At 38.8% G+C, this 22616-nt stretch overlaps 1 protein-coding gene across 1 annotated transcript; it reads left to right on the top strand.

The window, feature by feature from the left end:
* The first annotated feature begins 10450 nt into the window (after nucleotides 1-10450).
* Nucleotides 10451-22042, top strand: CRLS1 (cardiolipin synthase 1). Its single transcript, XM_063441496.1, has 7 exons — nucleotides 10451-10824; nucleotides 13217-13354; nucleotides 14583-14712; nucleotides 15368-15453; nucleotides 19768-19836; nucleotides 20664-20755; nucleotides 21758-22042. The coding sequence occupies exons 1-7, from the start codon at nucleotides 10531-10533 to the stop codon at nucleotides 21840-21842; spliced, it is 894 nt and encodes a 297-aa protein (XP_063297566.1). The 5' UTR covers nucleotides 10451-10530; the 3' UTR covers nucleotides 21843-22042.
* Nucleotides 22043-22616: the final 574 nt, after the last annotated feature.

Genomic DNA, 22616 nt, shown 5'->3' on the forward strand with positions numbered 1-22616 from the left:
GTCCAAAGGGCTTAAACCTAATACTAATAACACAGGAAAGATTCACCTTATCCACAATAAAGTGGACAGGGTAAAAACTGGAAAAATTTAATCAGTATCCTGAGGTAAATGGGATCACAGTCCACTCTGCATGCACCAATACATACACAAACCACATATATCCCCAGTGCAAGTAAAATATATTAGCCGTATAATCCTACTCCTCTACCTAGTATAGATACTGGATAACCATTGGATTATCCAGACAAGTGCTTAAAATATTAATATACAAGTGTATCAATTGGGCTTATTTGTAGCACTTTTGATAACCCTTTGTAGGTAAGTAGTGCACTGGAAAATAAACCAGTGTACCAAGGTAGACAAGGGGTTAAACCATGGTCTAAGTGTTAAGTAACAGATTGACTAAAGGTTAGACCATAGTATTATCCATGTGACGCATGAATGAACATAGATTGGATAATAGAGTACTATAATATAATCAGCTGCAACCTAAAATATTCAAACAAATGAAAAAAAAAATTCCAATGTACAGGAAAGTGATATAGGAAATAGGTTGAGCACAAAGTGTAGTAAAGCCTCTCTCCCCGTTAAACTGACTGGATAGGTAGAGAAGTGAAAAATCAAATAGAAAAAAAGCATAGTGAGAGTGGGGCATGTCTATTAATCAGATAGACAACCTATAGTGACTCCAAACAAAACTAGGTTAGGCGTAGATCTGTGGCAGAGCGTAGGGGCCTAGAAGGGACATATTTGTGTATTAGCGAGGATAGGTAGGTCAGAGCAGCATTGTGTAGCAATTTATAAGCAAGTACCAGGATCTTAAATTGAGCCCTATATCTTACGGGAACAGAGGTGGCTCTCTAATTAGGCGGTCACATAAGGCCTCGAGCTGTCTGGGGCCTCGCGGCCGCCTAAATCGCCTTAGGGCAGACTGTGTCAGGTCCTTGGTCAGTGACCGAGGAACCGACATCAGGAGGGGGCATGGTGGCTTGCTGGATATGCTGCCGGGTGCAAGGCTCCTCCGTGCCGTCTGCCTGGGAGGAGAGCGCCCATCGCAGACAACTGTCTGCAGCGTGCAGAGCTGCAGGCCATGTGTCTCGCGAATTCTGACAAATCAGAGCATTACCATGGAAACGCTCTGACTGGATCTCACGAGGTACATGGTATGTAGCTCTGCACACTTCGGACCAGCGGCCATAGCCACAGGACCACCAGGTAGAGAAACAAGTTATTTAATCACACCCTCCCAGTATTTCCCCCCCCCAGCATTAACCCTGTCCCTCTCAGTATCCCTCCCCCAGCATTAACCATCTCCCTCCCAGTATCCCCCTCACATTATTACCCTTCTCCCTCCCAGTATCCCCATCACACCATCACCCCCCTCCCTCACAGTACCTCCCACAGTATTACCCCCCTCACAATATTCCCACCTCACAGTATCAATCCCCCTCCCTCACAGTATCACCCCCCTCATCACAGTATCACCCCCTTCCCTCACAGTATTAACCCAATGTCCCACATACTATCACCCCCCCTTCTCTCACGGTATCACCGCTTAACACACACTGTTACCTTCCCTCACACATACTGTCATGCCCCGCAAACACACGGTCACCCCCCATAATGTAGTGTTGATACCGGAGAAACTGACAGAAGCCAAGCACAGAGAGATGGACACAGGTTTCTTCATGAAGGAAGAGATTCTTTATTGGATCACCGATCGGGACTCAGAGGGACTAGCGTCACCAAAATACCACAAGTTCTGAGCCCCGGACAATAGTGCAGGCTCCTTATATAGGCACATAACTCCTCCCATATTAAGCTCCACCCGCACATTCTCTTGACCAATCAATACAAATAAGAATTAACTTCCTGCTTGACCGCATGGCTTGTCCAGCACAATGGAGGAGGGGAATACTACATCCTGTATTCTTGCACATGCTCCGTACACTACTGATCGTATCTTGCCTCGTGCAACCAACTGATCGATACGTCAGCATATGCACGTACACATGCCACGTGGTAATCTCGGCCTACTAAATTTATTTTTACCGAGATTCCACCACATTCCCCCCTTTGATGCCTCTTGATATTTCACAATTACTTGAGGCATCACTTAACCTTAGTTTGCATACACCGCAAGTTACCTTGAACCAGACCAGACTTATCTTATGATGTGAATCTTCAACACTCATCTTCCTGCATTGGTTCTCCTTGATCTAGAGCCTTATATTTATATATTGCCATTATCTGTGCAGCAGCCTTCCTCTCTGCTATATTTTCTATCAGGCTTTGCACAGACCTGACTACTAAGGGTATAAGACACGGCAGGAGTAGACACAACATTAAAATCAGTAGGACTCCACCTACCACTGCCTAAAGCCCTCCAAACCACTCATACCAGCTACCAAACCAACTACTTGGATTATACCCTTTCCATACCTGAGTAGGCACATGCGCTAGTTTAACCATATGGCTAGTAAGCTCAGCTATTGCTTGCCCTTCGTCATCTATTTGAAGACAGCAATTGCTCAGGTTAAACTTCCCACATACACCTCCCTCTACTGCCAAAAGGTAATCCAAGGCTAATCTATTTTGGTAGACTGCTGTCCTCATCCTGGTATTATGCTTCGCTAGAAGATTGAGCGCTTGTGATGTCTTGTTAGTAATAATCTCAACCACCGCCTGTAATCTTATAATACGGTTGAGCATATAAATAGGGGTTCTATAACCAAAGGTACCATCTTCTGCCCACGTGGCTGGCCCATAATAATCTATGATACGCTGGGGAGGCCATTCATTATCTTCCCAGGCACCTATCTCTATGGGTCCCCTTTTCTTCCTATGATTCACATCATACACTTTAACACCTAAAGTCTCACCTGTTTCAATCGGTAACAAGAAGAAGGATGGTTTGAGCATACCCAACACACATGCCCCTTCCCAGTCCTGTGGCAACTCCGAATAGGCTTTCTTACCACAGATCCAGTACAAATTTGCTGGGGCTCTCCAGGTAGATGTGATGGATAGATCAAACCACACATCCTTTAAATTGGCGTATCTAGCAAACGGGTTAGATGGTTCTGAGACATTTGAAGCCGACCACCAAGTTGTATTCTTTGTATCATCATCATAAGCTTTTTGCCCTAGACAAGTTAATTCTCCTACAGAAGTATTATACATTATTCCTTTCCTTGCTATGCAAACATAACCTATGATGGAGGTCTTTAATCTCCACTCAGATTTACCTCTAACACTCATATGATAATCGGCTTGTGTAGATATTAATTGGTCAACTGCCTCAGAACCAGACATTACCTCCTTTGCTTCCCAAGGCCATTGGTCTCCCATGTTAGTACCTCCACACACATAGCAGTTGGTAACATTAAGACTACCGGCAATACTTTCAGCTAAATCAATGAACAGGTTTTTAGCATTATGGGGGATCTTATTATCTATACTCATCTCTTCATAAAAGGAATGGTATACTTGATGAGTTTGGGAGGATACCGTATCAGTCTCTATCCCTATAAACAATACTGTCCCAGGATCTAAACCCGTCCCGTATATTTGAAACCCAAATAAATTGCCATACTTGTCTAAGAACTTATCGGGGTTATTTATAAGTATATGGACTGGGTTGCATTCCATAGACTTACAATATGGGCTGGTAGGCAACTTAGTCACTATCATGTCTTTGTCTACTGTCTGTCCCCAAGTTGCCCACCCCACACAAGACCAATATGGGCAAAAGTTATAGTCTTTATTTGGGCATCTAGGACTCACATATTTATTTTTACTACTGGGACAAATATATTTATCATTAGACCCATACGTCCTCTCCCATCTAAGATCCCCACATACATTCCACGGCTTTCTACCACTTGATATCGCTTTACACGCATCAAATAGCAGAACACCCGAAGAATGTACGGATTCTAACACAGTCTTATTAATTAGGGTCCCCTGAGGATCTCCATTCCTGAGAGTCAACCAAATTGTACGGGGTTGATACTCTGGACTGAAGCACTTAGGTTCTCCTACTCCTAAATGGCACACACTATAGTCTATATTTAGGTATCTACATCTCGATACATCTCCTTTACACTCGTATTGTGAATGCCAAATTAGGGTTTGGGAAATATGGTTACCTGTTCTTGTAGTCTTAATGCATACCTCACAGCTAGGAGTGTCGGTACCTCTACCTTCCTGAATATAAAAATACACATAAATAAACACTATCATCAACACATCTTTCGCCGTCATCCTCAGTCTTCGTCCGTGCGAAGGCACCTCAGCTTCCAGGATGTAAGGGCTGCAGGGAATGGAGTTCTGCTCGTCTTCACAGGAGTCCCTTCGAGACTTTCCCTGACTTATACACTATGCGTCGGTGGGCGGACAGGCTTTATTATGGCCTTTTCACTCACGCACCAAATCCCAAAAATAATAAAATTTGTAATCCACAATAATTCCTCGTTACTCCGACTGAGTCGTGCGTTTTAACCGGATCTTGCAGGGATTCTCTGGATCTGCTGTAACTTGCCAAGAATCGACTGCTGCTGGTTTAACCCTGGAGTGATGTATCCACGGAGTCACTTCGGCTACTTTTATCGCTGTAGGGGTAGACAAAAGAACAACATAAGGACCTCTCCACTTGGGCCCTAACGGTACATTATTCCACTCTTTAATCCATACTTGATCTCCTGGATGATAACTATGAACTGGGGGATAAATATTCACAGGTAATCTATCTTGTACCCATTTCTGTACCTCCTCCATAGTCTTACCCAACTCTACAACCTGCTGCCGGGTAATTCCTTCTCCCAACTGACTCAAGTCCCCCCTTAAGTTACCAAGTACGGGAGGTGGTCGCCCATACATGATTTCAAAAGGAGAGAGGCCCATCCTTCTGGTAGGGGTACTGCGGATTCGCAATAGAGCTATGGGTAAGAGAACGTTCCACTTAAGTTGGGTTTCCTGACACATTTTAGCCAACTGATTCTTAATAGTTCTATTCATTCTCTCTACCTTACCAGATCTCTGGGGTCTATATGCTGTATGAAGCCTCCACTTTATACCAAGCATATGAGTCAGTTGTTGTAGGCACTGATGAACAAAAGCTGGACCATTGTCCGATCCTATAGAACAGGGTAGTCCATATCGGGGTATTATTTCTCGTAGCAGGAATCTCACAACTTCTCCTGCTTTCTCTGTACGAGTAGGACATGCTTCTACCCAGCCTGAATAGGTGCACACAATTACCAGCAGGTAACGATGTCCACCCGATTTAGGCATCACTGTAAAGTCAATTTGTAAATCGGACATGGGGAGTCCCCCCATAAACTGGACTCCTGGTGGCTTTACTGGTCCTTGTCTTGCATTATTTTTAGCACACGTTACACATCTTCGTACAATGGCCTGAGTCAAGTTGGACAATCTTGGTATGTAGAAATGTTTTCTGAGAGATTCTTCTGTGCTGTCTCTCCCAGAATGTGTCCCGTTGTGATAATTTTGGACAATTTCTACCGCTAGTGATGCTGGTATGACTATTCTTCCATCTTCTAGCTGATACCACTTGTTCTCCAAATACTTTCCTGGTTCAGTCTTTAACCACTCCTCTTCTTGAGCTGTATAGACTGGAGTCCATTGGGACAGTGGAGTTGGTATAAGAGCAGCTATATGCCCCACATATTCCTGTCTTCCTGATTCAGCAGCACGCTTAGCTGCACTATCTGCCATCCGATTTCCTTTGGTTACATCACCATCTCCTCTCAGATGCGCTCGACAATGTATGATACCGACTTCTTTCGGCTCCCACACTGCTTCCAATAGTTGTAGGATTTCAGCTGCGTATTTTATTTCTTTGCCTTCTGAATTCAGTAGTCCTCTTTCTTTATACAAAGCTCCGTGGGCATGAGTGGTTAAAAACGCATATTTGGAGTCCGTGTAGATATTTCACTCTTAAACCTTCAGCCAATTGTAACGCTCGTGTCAGTGCTATCAATTCTGCCTTTTGTGCTGATGTTCCTTTCGCCAGTGGCCGAGCTTCTATCACCTTGTCTATTGTTGTCACTGCATATCCTGCATAGCGGATCCCTTCTTTCACATAACTACTGCCGTCGGTATAATATTGAACATCGGGGTTCTGGATGGGAAAATCACGAAGATCTGGTCTACTTGAGAATACTTCATCCATTACTTCCAAACAATCATGTTGACTTTCAGTAGGTTGTGGCAAAAGGGTAGCTGGATTTAAGGTGTTTACAGTCTCTAAATGCACTCTTGGGTTTTCACACAACATTGCTTGATACTTGGTCATACGGCTGTTACTAAACCAATGATTTCCTTTGTAATCCAACAACGTCTGTACTGCATGTGAGACTCGTACATAAAGTTCTTGACCCAGAGTGAGTTTATCAGCTTCAGCTACTAGCAGGGCGGCTGCAGCTACGGCTCTTAGACAAGGTGGAAGTCCGCTGGCCACTGCATCCAATTGCTTAGACATGTAGGCAACAGGTCTTTGCCATGATCCCAAGTACTGTGTCAATACTCCCACAGCCATTCTTCTTTGCTCATGTACATACAGGTAGAATGGTCGTGTGTGATCAGGTAGACCTAATGCTGGGGCACTCATCAAAGCCTTCTTCACATCTTCAAATGCCGTTTGCTGTTCTTGAGTCCATAAGAAGGGGTCGTGCTCTGTACCTTTGATAGCTGCATACAGAGGTTTTGCCAGTATCGCGTAGCTGGGAATCCATATCCTACAGAAGCCTGCTGCCCCCAAGAATTCTCGCACTTGTCTTCTATTCTTGGGTATCGGTATTTGGCACACAGCTTCTTTTCTCTCTGGCCCCATAATTCTTTGACCTCAGAGATATGGAATCCCAGATATTTGACAGTTGGCAAACACAACTGAGCCTTCTTTCTAGACACCTTGTATCCTGCCTTCCAGAGAATGTGTAGTAGATCGTGCGTTGCTTGCTGACAGATTTCTTTTGTAACTGCTGCTATCAACAAGTCATCTACATACTGTAACAATACACACTCTCCTGGGATGGACTCGAAATCCAGTAGATCTTGACTTAGAGCTGAACCAAATAGGGTAGGTGAAATTTTAAACCCTTGGGGCAGTCTTGTCCAAGTCATTTGGCGTTTTGAGCCCGTTACAGCGTTCTCCCATTGGAAAGCGAAAATACATTGACTTTCTGCGGCAATTCGGAGGCAAAAGAAGGCATCTTTGAGGTCTAAGACTGTAAAGTAAGTAGCCCCGCCCGGAATTAAAGCAAGCAGGTTATATGGATTGGGTACAACTGGATGTATACTAACAACCGCATCATTGACTGCTCTCAAGTCCTGCACAGGTCGATACTCATCTGTACCGGGCTTTTGAACAGGCAGCAATGGGGTGTTCCAGGGGGAAGTACAGAATTTTAGGATACCATACCGTATGAACTTATCCAGATAAGATTGAATGTTCTTCTTAGCCTTCTGCGGGATGTGGTATTGTCTTAGGCTCACTGGATAAACCCCAAGTTTTAGTTCAATTTTAATAGGTGGAATATTGCGGGCCAGTCCTGGTGGGTTGTTCTCTGCCCAAACTCCTGGTATGTTGAATAAGGACTCATCACTCCTAGGGTTTTGGCTAGTCAACGCTGTATAAAGTCGCCACTCTTCTTCCTTTGGTACGGATAATGTCATAATACCTGAAGGTCCATTAAACTTTAAGGATGTTGTTCCATTTGGTAGGAACGTAATCTGCGCTTGTAATTTTGATAGCATATCACGTCCCAGCAATTGGACTGGACATTCAGGCATATAAAGGAATTGATGTTTTACTACGTGGCCTCCCAGTAGTTGTATGATCAGTACATGGTGTTGTGTTATTGTAGTTGTATGATCAGTACATGGTGTTGTGTTATTGTAGTTGTATGATCAGTACATGGTGTTGTGTTATTGTAGTTGTATGATCAGTACATGGTGTTGTGTTATTGTAGTTGTATGATCAGTACATGGTGTTGTGTTATTGTAGTTGTATAATCAGTACATGGTGTTGTGTTATTTTAGTTGTATGATCAGTACATGGTGTTGTGTTATTGTAGTTGTATGATCAGTACATGGTGTTGTGTTATTTTAGTTGTATAATCAGTACATGGTGTTGTGTTATTTTAGTTGTATGATCAGTACATGGTGTTGTGTTATTGTAGTTGTATGATCAGTACATGGTGTTGTGTTATTTTAGTTGTATGATCAGTACATGGTGTTGTGTTATTGTAGTTGTATGATCAGTACATGGTGTTGTGTTATTGTAGTTGTATGATCAGTACATGGTGTTGTGTTATTGTAGTTGTATGATCAGTACATGGTGTTGTGTTATTGTAGTTGTATGATCAGTACATGGTGTTGTGTTATTTTAGTTGTATGATCAGTACATGGTGTTGTGTTATTTTAGTTGTATGATCAGTACATGGTGTTGTGTTATTGTAGTTGTATGATCAGTACATGGTGTTGTGTTATTTTAGTTGTATGATCAGTACATGGTGTTGTTATTGTAGTTGTATGATCAGTACATGGTGTTGTGTTATTTTAGTTGTATGATCAGTACATGGTGTTGTGTTATTGTAGTTGTATGATCAGTACATGGTGTTGTGTTATTGTAGTTGTATGATCAGTACATGGTGTTGTGTTATTTTAGTTGTATGATCAGTACATGGTGTTGTGTTATTGTAGTTGTATGATCAGTACATGGTGTTGTGTTATTTTAGTTGTATGATCAGTACATGGTGTTGTGTTATTTTAGTTGTATGATCAGTACATGGTGTTGTGTTATTGTATTTGTATGATCAGTACATGGTGTTGTGTTATTGTAGTTGTATGATCAGTACATGGTGTTGTGTTATTTTAGTTGTATAATCAGTACATGGTGTTGTGTTATTTTAGTTGTATGATCAGTACATGGTGTTGTGTTATTGTAGTTGTATGATCAGTACATGGTGTTGTGTTATTTTAGTTGTATGATCAGTACATGGTGTTGTGTTATTGTAGTTGTATGATCAGTACATGGTGTTGTGTTATTGTAGTTGTATGATCAGTACATGGTGTTGTGTTATTGTAGTTGTATGATCAGTACATGGTGTTGTGTTATTGTAGTTGTATGATCAGTACATGGTGTTGTGTTATTGTAGTTGTATGATCAGTACATGGTGTTGTGTTATTTTAGTTGTATGATCAGTACATGGTGTTGTGTTATTTTAGTTGTATGATCAGTACATGGTGTTGTGTTATTGTAGTTGTATGATCAGTACATGGTGTTGTGTTATTTTAGTTGTATGATCAGTACATGGTGTTGTGTTATTGTAGTTGTATGATCAGTACATGGTGTTGTGTTATTTTAGTTGTATGATCAGTACATGGTGTTGTGTTATTTTAGTTGTATGATCAGTACATGGTGTTGTTATTGTAGTTGTATGATCAGTACATGGTGTTGTGTTATTGTAGTTGTATGATCAGTACATGGTGTTGTGTTATTTTAGTTGTATGATCAGTACATGGTGTTGTGTTATTGTAGTTGTATGATCAGTACATGGTGTTGTGTTATTTTAGTTGTATGATCAGTACATGGTGTTGTGTTATTTTAGTTGTATGATCAGTACATGGTGTTGTTATTGTAGTTGTATGATCAGTACATGGTGTTGTGTTATTGTAGTTGTATGATCAGTACATGGTGTTGTGTTATTTTAGTTGTATGATCAGTACATGGTGTTGTGTTATTTTAGTTGTATGATCAGTACATGGTGTTGTTATTGTAGTTGTATGATCAGTACATGGTGTTGTGTTATTGTAGTTGTATGATCAGTACATGGTGTTGTGTTATTTTAGTTGTATGATCAGTACATGGTGTTGTGTTATTGTAGTTGTATGATCAGTACATGGTGTTGTGTTATTTTAGTTGTATGATCAGTACATGGTGTTGTGTTATTTTAGTTGTGTGTATAACAGGATGTCCTATATAGAGGTTACAGGTGGTACTGACAGCCTGGGGTCATATCTCAGTGAAGGCAGGTGTTCTATCAAAAAACCCTACCCCGTGAAAATTCCCTACCGCGTCACTTCCAGTGAGCACGTGGGGGATGCCGTAAAGCGCGACTTTCGCCCAGAGAGTGCGGATGGCGTAAAGCGCGGCTGTCCGTGGTAGGAGATGCCGTAAAGCGCGGCTGTCGCTCAGAGAGGCCGGGTAGTCGATGCCGTAAAGCGCTGCTGTCCGTGGTAGGCGATGCCGTAAAGCGCGGCTGCCTGTGGTAGGAGATGCCGTAAAGCGCGGCTGCCTGTGGTAGGAGATGCCGTAAAGCGCGGCTGCCCGTGGTAGGAGATGCCGTAAAGCAAGGATGTCCGTGGTAGGAGATGCCGTAAAGCGCGGCTGTCCGTGGTAAGAGATGCCGTAAAGCGCGGCTGTCCGTGGTAAGAGATGCCGTAAAGCGTGCCTGTCGCCCAGAGAGGCCGGCTGGCGGCGCCGCTCTCCCCGGCCGGGCTGTCATGTCGCTGCTGGCGGCCTTGCTGGTGAGATCCCCGCCGTGCGTGCTGTTGGGCGGCTCCCGAGCGGGGAGAGGCCGGGGTCTGGTCTCGGAGCTGTGGGCCCGGAGCCGCTGTGTGGGTGAGCCTGTCCGCCCGGGGAGGCTGCATGCGGCCGGGATCACCTGCCTGGCCCGCCTAGCCCGGCCATTACTGGGAGCACGGGGACAGGACCGGTTCACATCGGGCACCCCCCGGCATGACCCGAATACAGAGCCCGGGGAGAGAGAACCGGCAACCAAGCGGCTGAAAGACCTGGTACTGTTTATTATTATTATAATTATTATACACCACATAGTATTATAATTATTATACACCACATAGTATTATCATACACCACATAGTATTATTATTATACCCCCTTATTATTATACACCACATAGTATTATTATACACTACATAGTATTATTATACACTACATAGTATTATTATACACTACATAGTATTATTATACACCACATAGTATTATTATACACCACATAGTATTATTATACACCACATAGTATTATTATACACCACATAGTATTATTATACACCACATAGTATTATTATACACCACATAGTATTATTATACACCACATAGTATTATTATACACCACATAGTATTATTATACACCACATAGTATTATTATACACCACATAGTATTATTATACACCACATAGTATTATTATACACCACATAGTATTATTATACACCACATAGTATTATTATACACCACATAGTATTATCATACACCCCATAGTATTATCATACACCCCATAGTAGTAGTATTATATTATGCACCACATAGTATTAGTATTATTATGCACCACATAGTATTAGTATTATTATGCACCACATAGTATTAGTATTATTATACACCACATAGTATTATAATTATTATACACCACATAGTATTATCATACACCACATAGTATTATTATTATACCCCCTTATTATTATACACCACATAGTATTATTATTATACCCCCTTATTATTATACACCACATAGTATTATTATACACCACATAGTATTATTATACACCACATAGTATTATTATACACCACATAGTATTATTATACACCACATAGTATTATTATACACCACATAGTATTATTATACACCACATAGTATTATTATACACCACATAGTATTATTATACACCACATAGTATTATTATACACCACATAGTATTATCATACACCCCATAGTATTATCATACACCCCATAGTATTATCATACACCCCATAGTATTAGTATTATTATGCACCACATAGTATTAGTATTATTATGCACCACATAGTATTATTATGCACCACATAGTATTAGTATTATTATACACCACATAGTATTATAATTATTATACACCACATAGTATTATCATACACCACATAGTATTATTATTATACCCCCTTATTATTATACACCACATAGTATTATTATTATACCCCCTTATTATTATACACCACATAGTATTATTATACACCACATAGTATTATTATACACCACATAGTATTATTATACACCACATAGTATTATTATACACCACATAGTATTATTATACACCACATAGTATTATTATACACCACATAGTATTATCATACACCCCATAGTATTATCATACACCCCATAGTATTATCATACACCCCATAGTAGTAGTATTATATTATGCACCACATAGTATTATTATGCACCACTTAGTATTATTATGCACCACTTAGTATTATTATGCACCACATAGTATTAGTATTATTATGCACCACATAGTATTAGTATTATTATGCACCACATAGTATTAGTATTATTCTCACCCTGCACCTCATATTATTATACACAGTGATTTATTATCACATTCACCCTGCAGGACACCCCATACCAGCTTATTATACACTCTACCGGATACCCCATGCAAGTTTATTATAAACTGTGCAAGACACCTATGGGAAGTTTATTATCACACACCCATGCCGATATGTTATTACATACACCTTGTAGTATAACCCATGGGAGTTATTTATTATATACACCCTGCAGGGAACCCCATACTATTTTATTATCACATACACCTTGCAGGACACCTCATGTTTGGACTCCTTTGTGCCTCCTATGAGAGTATTTTCTTCCACACCTTGCAGGATACACATTGGATTTCTGCTTCCATATTCAATATCAGGCAATCCCACAAATGTCATGCTGGAGCCCTCCTGTAGTTGTCACTACCCCACACTGCAGGGATCGCTATTTTTATTCTTATACAGAATCTGTCATCACTCTGACTCTGTACTCTGACACGGGCTTTAAATAAGTTATTGAAACGTCCTAGCCAGTCACACTTTCTTCATGTACCCTTTTGAACATACGAAGTCACAAGCAGACTTGATGATATTAAAATTATCATTCTTAGAATCTAAATTAACCGCAACATAGTGCTATTAACTGCTATATTTTATGTATACCATATATTGTATATATTTAATTGGATTTGTGTGTGTATATTTTAATAGCTATATTTTAGAGCTCTCTACCCTTGACATAAATTCTTAATTTTATTTTTTGGTGTTTTTTTTTTTTTTCTTTTTTTTTCGAGAGCGCCCAGTAGGCATTGGATGCTTTGCCATCTTTCAGTTTCACAAAACATTCTTTTCTTGCTATTTTGTTTTCTTCACAGTATGAAAATCCTTGGACCATCCCAAACCTGTTGTCCATGACACGGATTGGATTGTCTCCTGTATTGGGTTACCTTATTGTAGGGGAAGACTTTAATATCGCACTTGGAATTTTTGCCCTTGCTGGATTAACTGACTTGGTGAGTTGTAAGATTCAAGCTGTCAGATGAAAAAAATCAATATTTTATGAGAGCTTATGTTATTACACAATCTGATTGAAAAAGCTTGCTAATGCAAGATGCTCTTTGCACACTTAGCATTGTTCATGCTCAACATTTTCTGTCTCAATACTGCATCTCACAGTCTATTAATCTTCCTAAAGTGCATATTGCCCATTAGATTCTCTGATAACTACTATATTAATTAAAATGAGGACATCTGCCACTTAGCAACGTAGTTCACACTAAATACAGGCAGACTGGAAGATGTATGTCCCAATTCAGTTCATGGTTAAGGCCCTGACACTATGGAGGTAACCCATAAACTGCACTATGAGATTTTTGAAAATGATCTGGCTGTTGTATGGCCAGATTTTTATATATAAAAAATCTGGCCATTCAACAGGCATATATTTATTATTTTTATTCTCTCTTTACACTAGTTTTCTCCTTTCTTTACTATCTTCAGCTTTCCATTGCACTTTTTTTGTGTCATACCTAAATGTGCACATAAGTAATTTTTATATCAATGGGAATCGTTACCAACAAGGTCATTAAAATGGCTGGTTTTTTCCCTATCTGGCATGCTTTATTGGTTTCACAAATCTGGGCAATTCCCACATAATAATGGTATAGCTAGAATGGTTATTATTATTATTTTTTTTTTTTACGATTTAATAAATAAACCTATTTGAGTTGAAAGACAACAAGTAATCTACGAAAGTGTCAATAACAAGTTCAGGTGAGTTACATGTCCATCCTCAGATTTGGGTTGAGAAAATGACTGTTATTTTTACAAACGTGACTTTGTGTCATGTTAAAGATGAGGAAAAAAGTAATGTTTGCATCGTGTAAGCAAATGTACGTGTGAAAAATGATTTAACAGTTTAATATTTTGAACTTCTCGGCCCTTGTTGCTATCCAAAGGTCAGTACACATCCTGAAACATGCCTACGGTGGTGTAACTATAAAGGTGATCTTCAATCCATTCACATTTAAATGGAAACATTTTACCCACTTAATTTGTAATTACATTGGCAAGTCTGCTGTAATTAGAATCCCATGCTTTATGAAGCAGTTTATGAGACCCAGTGGTTAAAAGCTCCATATCACACTGTTTATTTTTCATAGTTAGTGTAGAGCAGAGTGTCCTAGTCATATATTCCAGATACTCAAATAAATAATAATTGATTTTATTTGTGTTTTATAGTTAGATGGGTATATTGCACGGAACTGGGCCAATCAGAAATCTGCATTAGGAAGTGCTCTTGATCCACTGGCTGACAAAATACTCATCAGCGTCCTGTATGTTTGCTTAACATATGCAAGCCTTATTCCAGGTAAGCATTGACGCTCCATATTGAATTTATTGTTGCACCCAGTAGTGATTATCTCTGGGATTTGCGATCTGGTCCCTTTTTTCAATTGCGTTAAAGTGGAATTTATTATTTTCACACTAGTGATGTCCGTTTGTCCCATATTTGGACATAATTAATAGGCTGAAATTATTATTATTATAATAATAAAAAAAAATGAATGAAGTCTTTAACGTCCAAAACGTTTATCCCCCTTTGCCTGTGTCGTTTGCAAGGGTAGCATCACAAATGTTGTTTAAATGCAATTCCCATTAGCCTAGGTCAACTTTTAACTAGCTAAAGCTCATTTGAGTTGTTCTCTAAGAACTTGGTACCCAACTCAGTCCAGGTTTTGTCAGGATCTCCATTTGAATATAAAAGGGAAATGCATAAATCCTGGACTGTTGGTTGGTCCTTAAGGACTGTCTTGAACATCACTGATCTAAGACTAGCTGGAGAGATAGGCTACCCCTGGTCTGTGGTCTTTAGGTGATCTGTGCCATATATTGCTTTTCGTGGGGGCTAGAATTTGAGCTGCATGCCCTGATATAGTGTATCAATCCCTGAATTCAATATCAAATTCTATTTAATGTGTTTTACAGATGTACAATTAATTCTTTTAATAATGTTTTATTTTCAGTTCCTCTTACAGTCATGATCATTTTAAGGGACATAGCATTGATTGCTGCAGTTTTTTATGTACGGTTCAAAACGCTCCCACCACCAGTAAGTATACAATGTTTGTGTTTTTATTTATTATTTTTTTATTTTATTTTTTACTTTACCAGAAATGCAAATGGTATGACATATTTTCTTTTAACCCCTTAAGGACCGGACTGTTTTTGCGATGTTGTACATTTGTGACCAGGCATCTTTTTACACTTTTGTGGTGTTTGTGTTTAGCTGTAATTTTCCGCTCTCTCATTTACTGTTCCCATACAAATTATATATTGTTTTTTTCAGGACAAAAGGAGCTTTCTTTACATACCATTATTTATATAATCTCATGTAATTTAATTTAAAAAAAATGAAAAAATATGATGAAAAATTGAAAAAAATACATGTTTTTTGACTTTTATGTGAAAAATCTTTTACTCATCTACAAAAGCGAATGAAAAAAACTGCTAAATAGATTCAAAATTTTGTCCTGAGTTTAAAAATACCCAGTGTTTACATGCTTTTTGCTATTTTTTTGCATGTTATAGGGCTATAAGTACAAGTAGGATATTGCGGTTTCAAAACATACATTTTTAAAATGTATCAATAGTGACATTGTAACACTATTATCTGTCATAAATCGCTGAATAACACCCCACATGTACATATTTTTTTTAAAGCAGACAACCCAGGGTATTCAATATGGGGTATGTCCAGACTTTTTTAGTAGCCACTTAGTCGCAAACACTGGCCAAAGTTAGCGTTCATATTTGTTTGTGTGTGAAAAAAGTAAAAAACTAAATTGAACGCTAATTTTGGCCAGTGTTTGTGACTAAGTGGTTACTAAAAAAGACTGGACATACCCCATTTGCAATACCTTGGGTTGTCTTCTTTTGCAAATGGTATGCCATCATGGGGGTAATTCTCATTCCTGGGCTACCATACGCTCTCAAAGGCAACGTAACCAACCTGGCCATTTTCAATGTAAAAATATTTGACCCTGTAACTTTCAAAAACGCTATAAAACCTGTACATGGGGGGTACTTTTATACTCAGGAGACTTTGCTGAACACAAACATTAGTGTTTCAAAACTGGAAAATGTATCACAACAATTATATCATCAGTAAAAGTGCTGTTTGTGTGTGAAAAATGCAAAAAAAGTCACTTTCACTGACAATATCATCGCTGTGATATGTTTTACTGTTTTGAATCACTAATATTTGTGTTCAGCAAAGTCTCCCGAGTAAAACAGTACCCCCCATGTACAGGTTTTAGGGTGTCGTAGAACGTTACAGGGTAAAATACAGTGCTAGCAAATTAAATTCTCTGCAATTTCGGCGTGGGTTGGCAGGCAGGTCCCTCAAATTGCAATTAATAAAATTACTTAATTATGTAAAAATATTACATAAATACGCACGTAGAATTTAAATATATGTGCATGTTTATATATTTGAAGTCTACGTGTATATTTATATAATTATTTATGTAATTTTGTATATGGACATATGAATAGTTCGTATTCTTTTTATTTATTTATATATACATAGATATATATACAATTTTATTCTAAGTGTATTTTGATATAAATATATATATTAATATCAAAATACAGTTAGAATAAAATTTCGTATAGATATAATTTTTTTTAAAATTTTTATTATTTTTATTTTTTTAATTTAATTTACTTATTTGTATTTTATAATATATATACAATATATATAGTTATTATATATATATTATATATATATGTGTGTAATTTAATAATACGTGTATTTTTATATTAATATATGTACATATTAATATAAAAATAAACTTGGCATGACATTATATATATGATATATAGACATATATTATATAGGTATAATATATCTATATATCATATATATATATATATATATACACATATATAATAATATTTTTTTTTTATTCACTATAACTTTAATTTTTTTTTGATTTTACACTGGCAGGGAGACTGCCTGTCAGCACAGACAGTCCCCCTGCAGGCAGATACTTGGACACCTATTGTGACCATGTGGTCGCCCTGTTGGGCGATCACATGGCCACAGGGGTCCTAATCCGCCATGGGGAGACTGTCTGGGCTGCAGGCAGTCTCCCCACAACGGGAGCACCGCCGATCGCCGCCGGGGGAACGACGGCGATCGGGTAAGTACCTCTTAAATTTAGGACGGTTCAGGACCGTCGTCGGTCGGCAACGCAAAAATGCCGATGACGGTCCTGAACCGTCTAGCGTCGTTAAGGGGTTAAATATTTAGTTCTTTTGTCTGTGCCTTTCATTTGGGATTAACTATCCACCGGTGAAATAAAAATTGCGAGATTCTAACCATTGCTGATTAAAAGGTTACTCCAAGCACCATGACCACTTTGATGTTTTGAAGTGGTCATAGTGCAAGTAGCCTATATGTGTAGAGTTTTAGTATGAAATGTAGCACATTCTGGGATATTTAGGGTAGCTGCTGGAGGTGTAACTCCATGTTTGGCAATGAGAGTTCTGGGCTGGTTAGTATCAGTCTTGTTCATATGTGCTCAGAGTGCCATTCATTAGCTGAGAGCACTCAGCTGATGCTCTCAGTCAGTGATTGACCATCATGATCAGAAATGAAGTACGGCCGCCATAAATGGAGACTGGACTGCTGTGAAACTTTTTACCCCCATACCAAAGAATGGCATCATAACCACTACAGCAAGCTGTTGTGCAGGACTGTGAAATATACGGCCAGCTGGAGGGCTCTTGGATCCATGGCCCTTTAATAGAGCTCTGGACTAGGCTCCTGTCCTAGTGTTAGTTTCTTCTGTGGCGTGCTGGGAGGAGTGAGTTCAGGTCACTTCCTCCCAGCTTGCTGAGAGCAAACACACACAGGAGGTAAAGCAAAAAAAATGTGTGTGTGTGTGTGTATATATAAAAAATACTTAACTGAATAAAATGGACAGCCTCACAAAGTAACCCTTTTCCCACTGGGTCACTCACAAATGGGTATATAGAATATGAAACAAACTGGGATACGGCTGTATACCTATAGAGATATAAAACAAAATAACATAGTGTAGTACCCTAAGGTATAATATGTGACGCGCCAATATAGCACACTCACAAGATATCCAGATGGTAAGCGCCTTGAGAGTGCCTCCCCCGATAGCAGTGCGGGGCTCAGAGGTATCCTCCTATCGTCCTTCTTGTAACCAAATCAGAATATGAATCGGGTCAGGAACCAGGAAGGTGGTAAAAAAGGATATTTATTGAATCGAATAAAAAAGGTCTAAAATACCACTTTAAGTCCAGTCCTACGCGTTTCGTACCCCTTGCAGGGACTTGATAAAAAGTAACAGAGTAACAATAAAATCACATATTACAGAATACAAACTAACAATGTATCTGGCGGATACATTGTTAGTTTGTATTCTGTATTATGTGATTTTGTTACTGTTACTTTTTATCAAGTCCCTGCAAGGGGTACGAAACGCGTAGGACTGGACTTAAAGTGGTATTTTATATCTTATTTTATTTTTTTTCACCTTCCTGGTTCCTGTGCCGTTTCATATTCTGATTTGGTTACCTGGAGGATGATGGGAGGATACCTCTGAGCCCCCCACTGCTACCGGGGGAGGCACCCTCAAGGCGCTTACCATCTGGATATCTTGTGAGTGTGCTATATTGGCGTGTCACATATTATACCTTAGGGTACTACACTATGTTATTTTGTTTTATATCTCTATAGGTATACAGCCGTATCCCAGTTTGTTTCATATTCTATATACACACAGGAAGTAAGCCTGGAAACTCGGTCTCTCTTGAGTCTTGGGTAGTTTGCTTCCACTGGACCTGACGGAAGCTATCCTCCTGCACCCAAAAGGTAAGGATATAGGAGGGTGGCTAAAACCATGTTAATTGCTTCTTATGTATGTGTGTATCTGAGTTTGTGTGCGTATGTGTACCTGTGTGTCTGTGGCAGTGCATACATTCCAGCATTGAAATGCCAACAGTGCATACAGATGCGCCTCTGGATTCAAACCCCAACACTACACACAAATACACCTTTTTATGGTTTTAAAATAGTAACAAATTACATTTGACTTTATGTAAAGTTGTTCTTTGTGCCTGTTTGTTTCCTTTTTTTTGTGTGCATGTGTGAATGTCTATATAATTGTTAAGCACTCTGCTCTGCATAACTATGTCAGTTGGCAATTTTTCCCCCCAGAACAAATAATATTGACAAACCTGCTCTAGAGCTTCTGATGCTTGGGGTAAACCTTTAAGTGTTGGTATTCTTTGGCTAATCCAACCTTTGAATTGAACACATTATAATGTGATTTATTGCCTAAATTTAGCATTATAACCTTCCTGTCTTTTTTCCATCTAATTTCAGAGAACAGTCAGTAGATACTTTAATCCTTGCTACGCGACTGCTCGATTGGAGCCAACCTTTATCAGTAAGGTAAGAGAGATTCTCCCATAGATCTGTGAAATCTGCTGTCACTTGAAGTGGCCAGTTATAACAACTGTATTTTCTCTAATTTTGGAAATTAATTGCTAAGCACTGAACAATCACTAAACTGTGATTATTTCCAAGTTTGATTTACATTTTTTAGGTTTCAATATGTATGTACATATATTCTGTGCTTTGTTTTTGTTGTCCTATTCCCGTATACACGTACAATGGTTGTGATTCTTTCACTTATCAATGGCACAGTTAATAGAAATGTATTTTACCTGAGCGTGTTCATGAAATGTTTCTTGAATATTTATTTTAACATCATTTGTCAGCTTATACAAACATACAAAATTAAGCCTTGCGCTCAAACTCCCACTACTTCTGTGTGACAGCAGTGACTTTAGTACACATCAACACCCAAGGCATATCCTAATTAAAAAAGGTTACTTGCACATTACCCCAAATCCCTATGCACATTTAAATAACTGGAGGGTTTTTCAGTACCACTTCAGTGGCCATTTAAGCTCACTTGTCATGTCAAGGCAAAACCTCCTAGGTGAGTCCTACATTAACAATGCACCTTGCTTTTTTTTTTTTAAGCTGAAATACACAATCTGTAATGAGACAGAAAGGGGTATTTATCTAAACCCTCACATACTTATTACCCCTTAATAGGGAACACATGAGGTAGGCAGCAGCACTGTAACATGGTGGTGAAATGCAAACATACAAAATGAAGCCCTGCCCTCAAACTCCCACTACTCCTGGGCTGCAGCAATGACTTTTAATGAATTTGTAATTTTATGTCTGTATTTTGGCTTTTTGTCTAGATGAATACAGCAGTTCAGTTAATTTTGGTGGCGGCTTCATTAGCAGCACCTGTGTTTAATTTCGTGGATAGTGTCTATCTTCAAGCTTTATGGTAAGTTGAAATTCAAATTGTTAATCCATCAGTAACTGAGTTTTTTTTTTTATTTACACATTTTATTGGGGGGGGGGGGGGGGGGGGGATGGGGTCACTTTTCCTATGTGGTTTTTGTCCATTGTACTTTCTTGCTTTCCCATTTGGTGCACCACGTTTTGTTAAATTTAGTTTTTCACACACATTTTACAATTTCGTGGAGACTTCACGGATCTTGTGTGTCCCACGAATGTAAAAGCTGCAGATTTGTATTGTTCTACTGCCCCTGAGTACAATACCTTGCATGTGGAAACAGATTTTTTTATTTATTTATAGTTTCATATTAGACATGCCTAATTCAGTTTTTACATTTCCATTTTTCAAAGATTGGTTTACTCCATTTTGGGTCAAAATATAAGCTCCCAACTACATTTTCCCATTATCATGAAATAAACAATTTATTTTATTTTTTTTATAAAAGAAAACACTTCGGGATAAATATTATGGGGCATTTTGAGATTTATTTATTTTTTCACCTGTTTATTTCAGCACCTATATCTCCTGAGTACAGCAAAACCCTGCGTGTATACCTTGTGTCACGTTTTTTGGTACTTACAGGGTCAAATTGAAGATGTCCTAATTTTGAAGAACCTTTTTGCTAGATTTCCAGTAGAGCTATTTGTAAATATTACACTCTGTCTCCCTATAATGACCAGCTTCAAACATGTACGCTAGCTCTAGTCCTTACAGGTAGGCCAATGGTAATGATTACATGACATAGCTGACAGGCATGTCATTACTGTGACTGTCTCCTAGGTTAATCACAACACTTGGTGGCCAATCACATAGTGTAGCTGGACTGATTCTTTGTGAAGCATTCCAGCAATAATCCAGTAAATGTCTGTCTTGACATGTACCAGGCACAGAGATCCTCAAGGCCTAGGATACGGGGGTGTCTGTAGTTGAATATTATGCTTTACATTTATCTTTCTGTGACCAGCTCGATTCTGTTCTAACCCACAGGTGTATCACTGCTTTTACAACTGCTGCCTCTGCATACAGCTATTACCGTTACGGACAAGAAACCGTCAAGATTTTGAACAAATGAATGTATATACGGACATAAGAATTACTTGGATGATCAAAAATATATTCCCGATACTTTGAGATGATACTGGACTGTAAACATAACAGAAACTGAATTATTGTATGTCTCAAGGAGTTGATTTACACAAAATTACAGATTGATTATTTATACACTAGATATTCAATATTTGAATTTTCGTACAATAAACATGAATTCTATAATGTGAAGCCTTTCTGTAATATTTTACCCGAACTCCATTAGTTTCTGTAACATTATTTTCCTTCTTTGCAAATTTGCATAATTGAGTCAAATATGACCCCCACCTGTAAAAAGAAATTCCTTTAACCACTTAAGGACACATGACATGTGTGACATGTCATGATTCCCTTTTATTCCTGAAATGTAGTCCTTAAGGGGTTAAACAAAAAAAAAAAACTCTTTTAATATCCACCTCATCCCATCAATTCCAAATTCTTCTTGATCCTGTTTTAGGTTAGAATTCTTAAGTGAAAAATTCCACTGCTGCACATCCATTTTTAATATTAATATATAGTGAATTAGCCGCACAGCTCACTAGCCATAACTCATCCTTTTTAATCTCCCAACATGTTAATGAGAATTTGCTTGTCTTTAAAATCAGTTTTTCTGTCTCTCACAAATTTTTGGAGGATGTGGTCAATATATTTTGAGACATTGGCCAACTAAACCTTTACAAAAGATAGGCCTTGATTTAATAGCCTTTCCAAATGATTCAATACTATAACAAAAACTTTGTTAATATAATCTACAAATTCC

This window comes from Pelobates fuscus, chromosome 2 (genome assembly GCF_036172605.1).
Source record: "Pelobates fuscus isolate aPelFus1 chromosome 2, aPelFus1.pri, whole genome shotgun sequence".
In the NCBI taxonomy this organism is placed as follows: domain Eukaryota; kingdom Metazoa; phylum Chordata; class Amphibia; order Anura; family Pelobatidae; genus Pelobates; species Pelobates fuscus.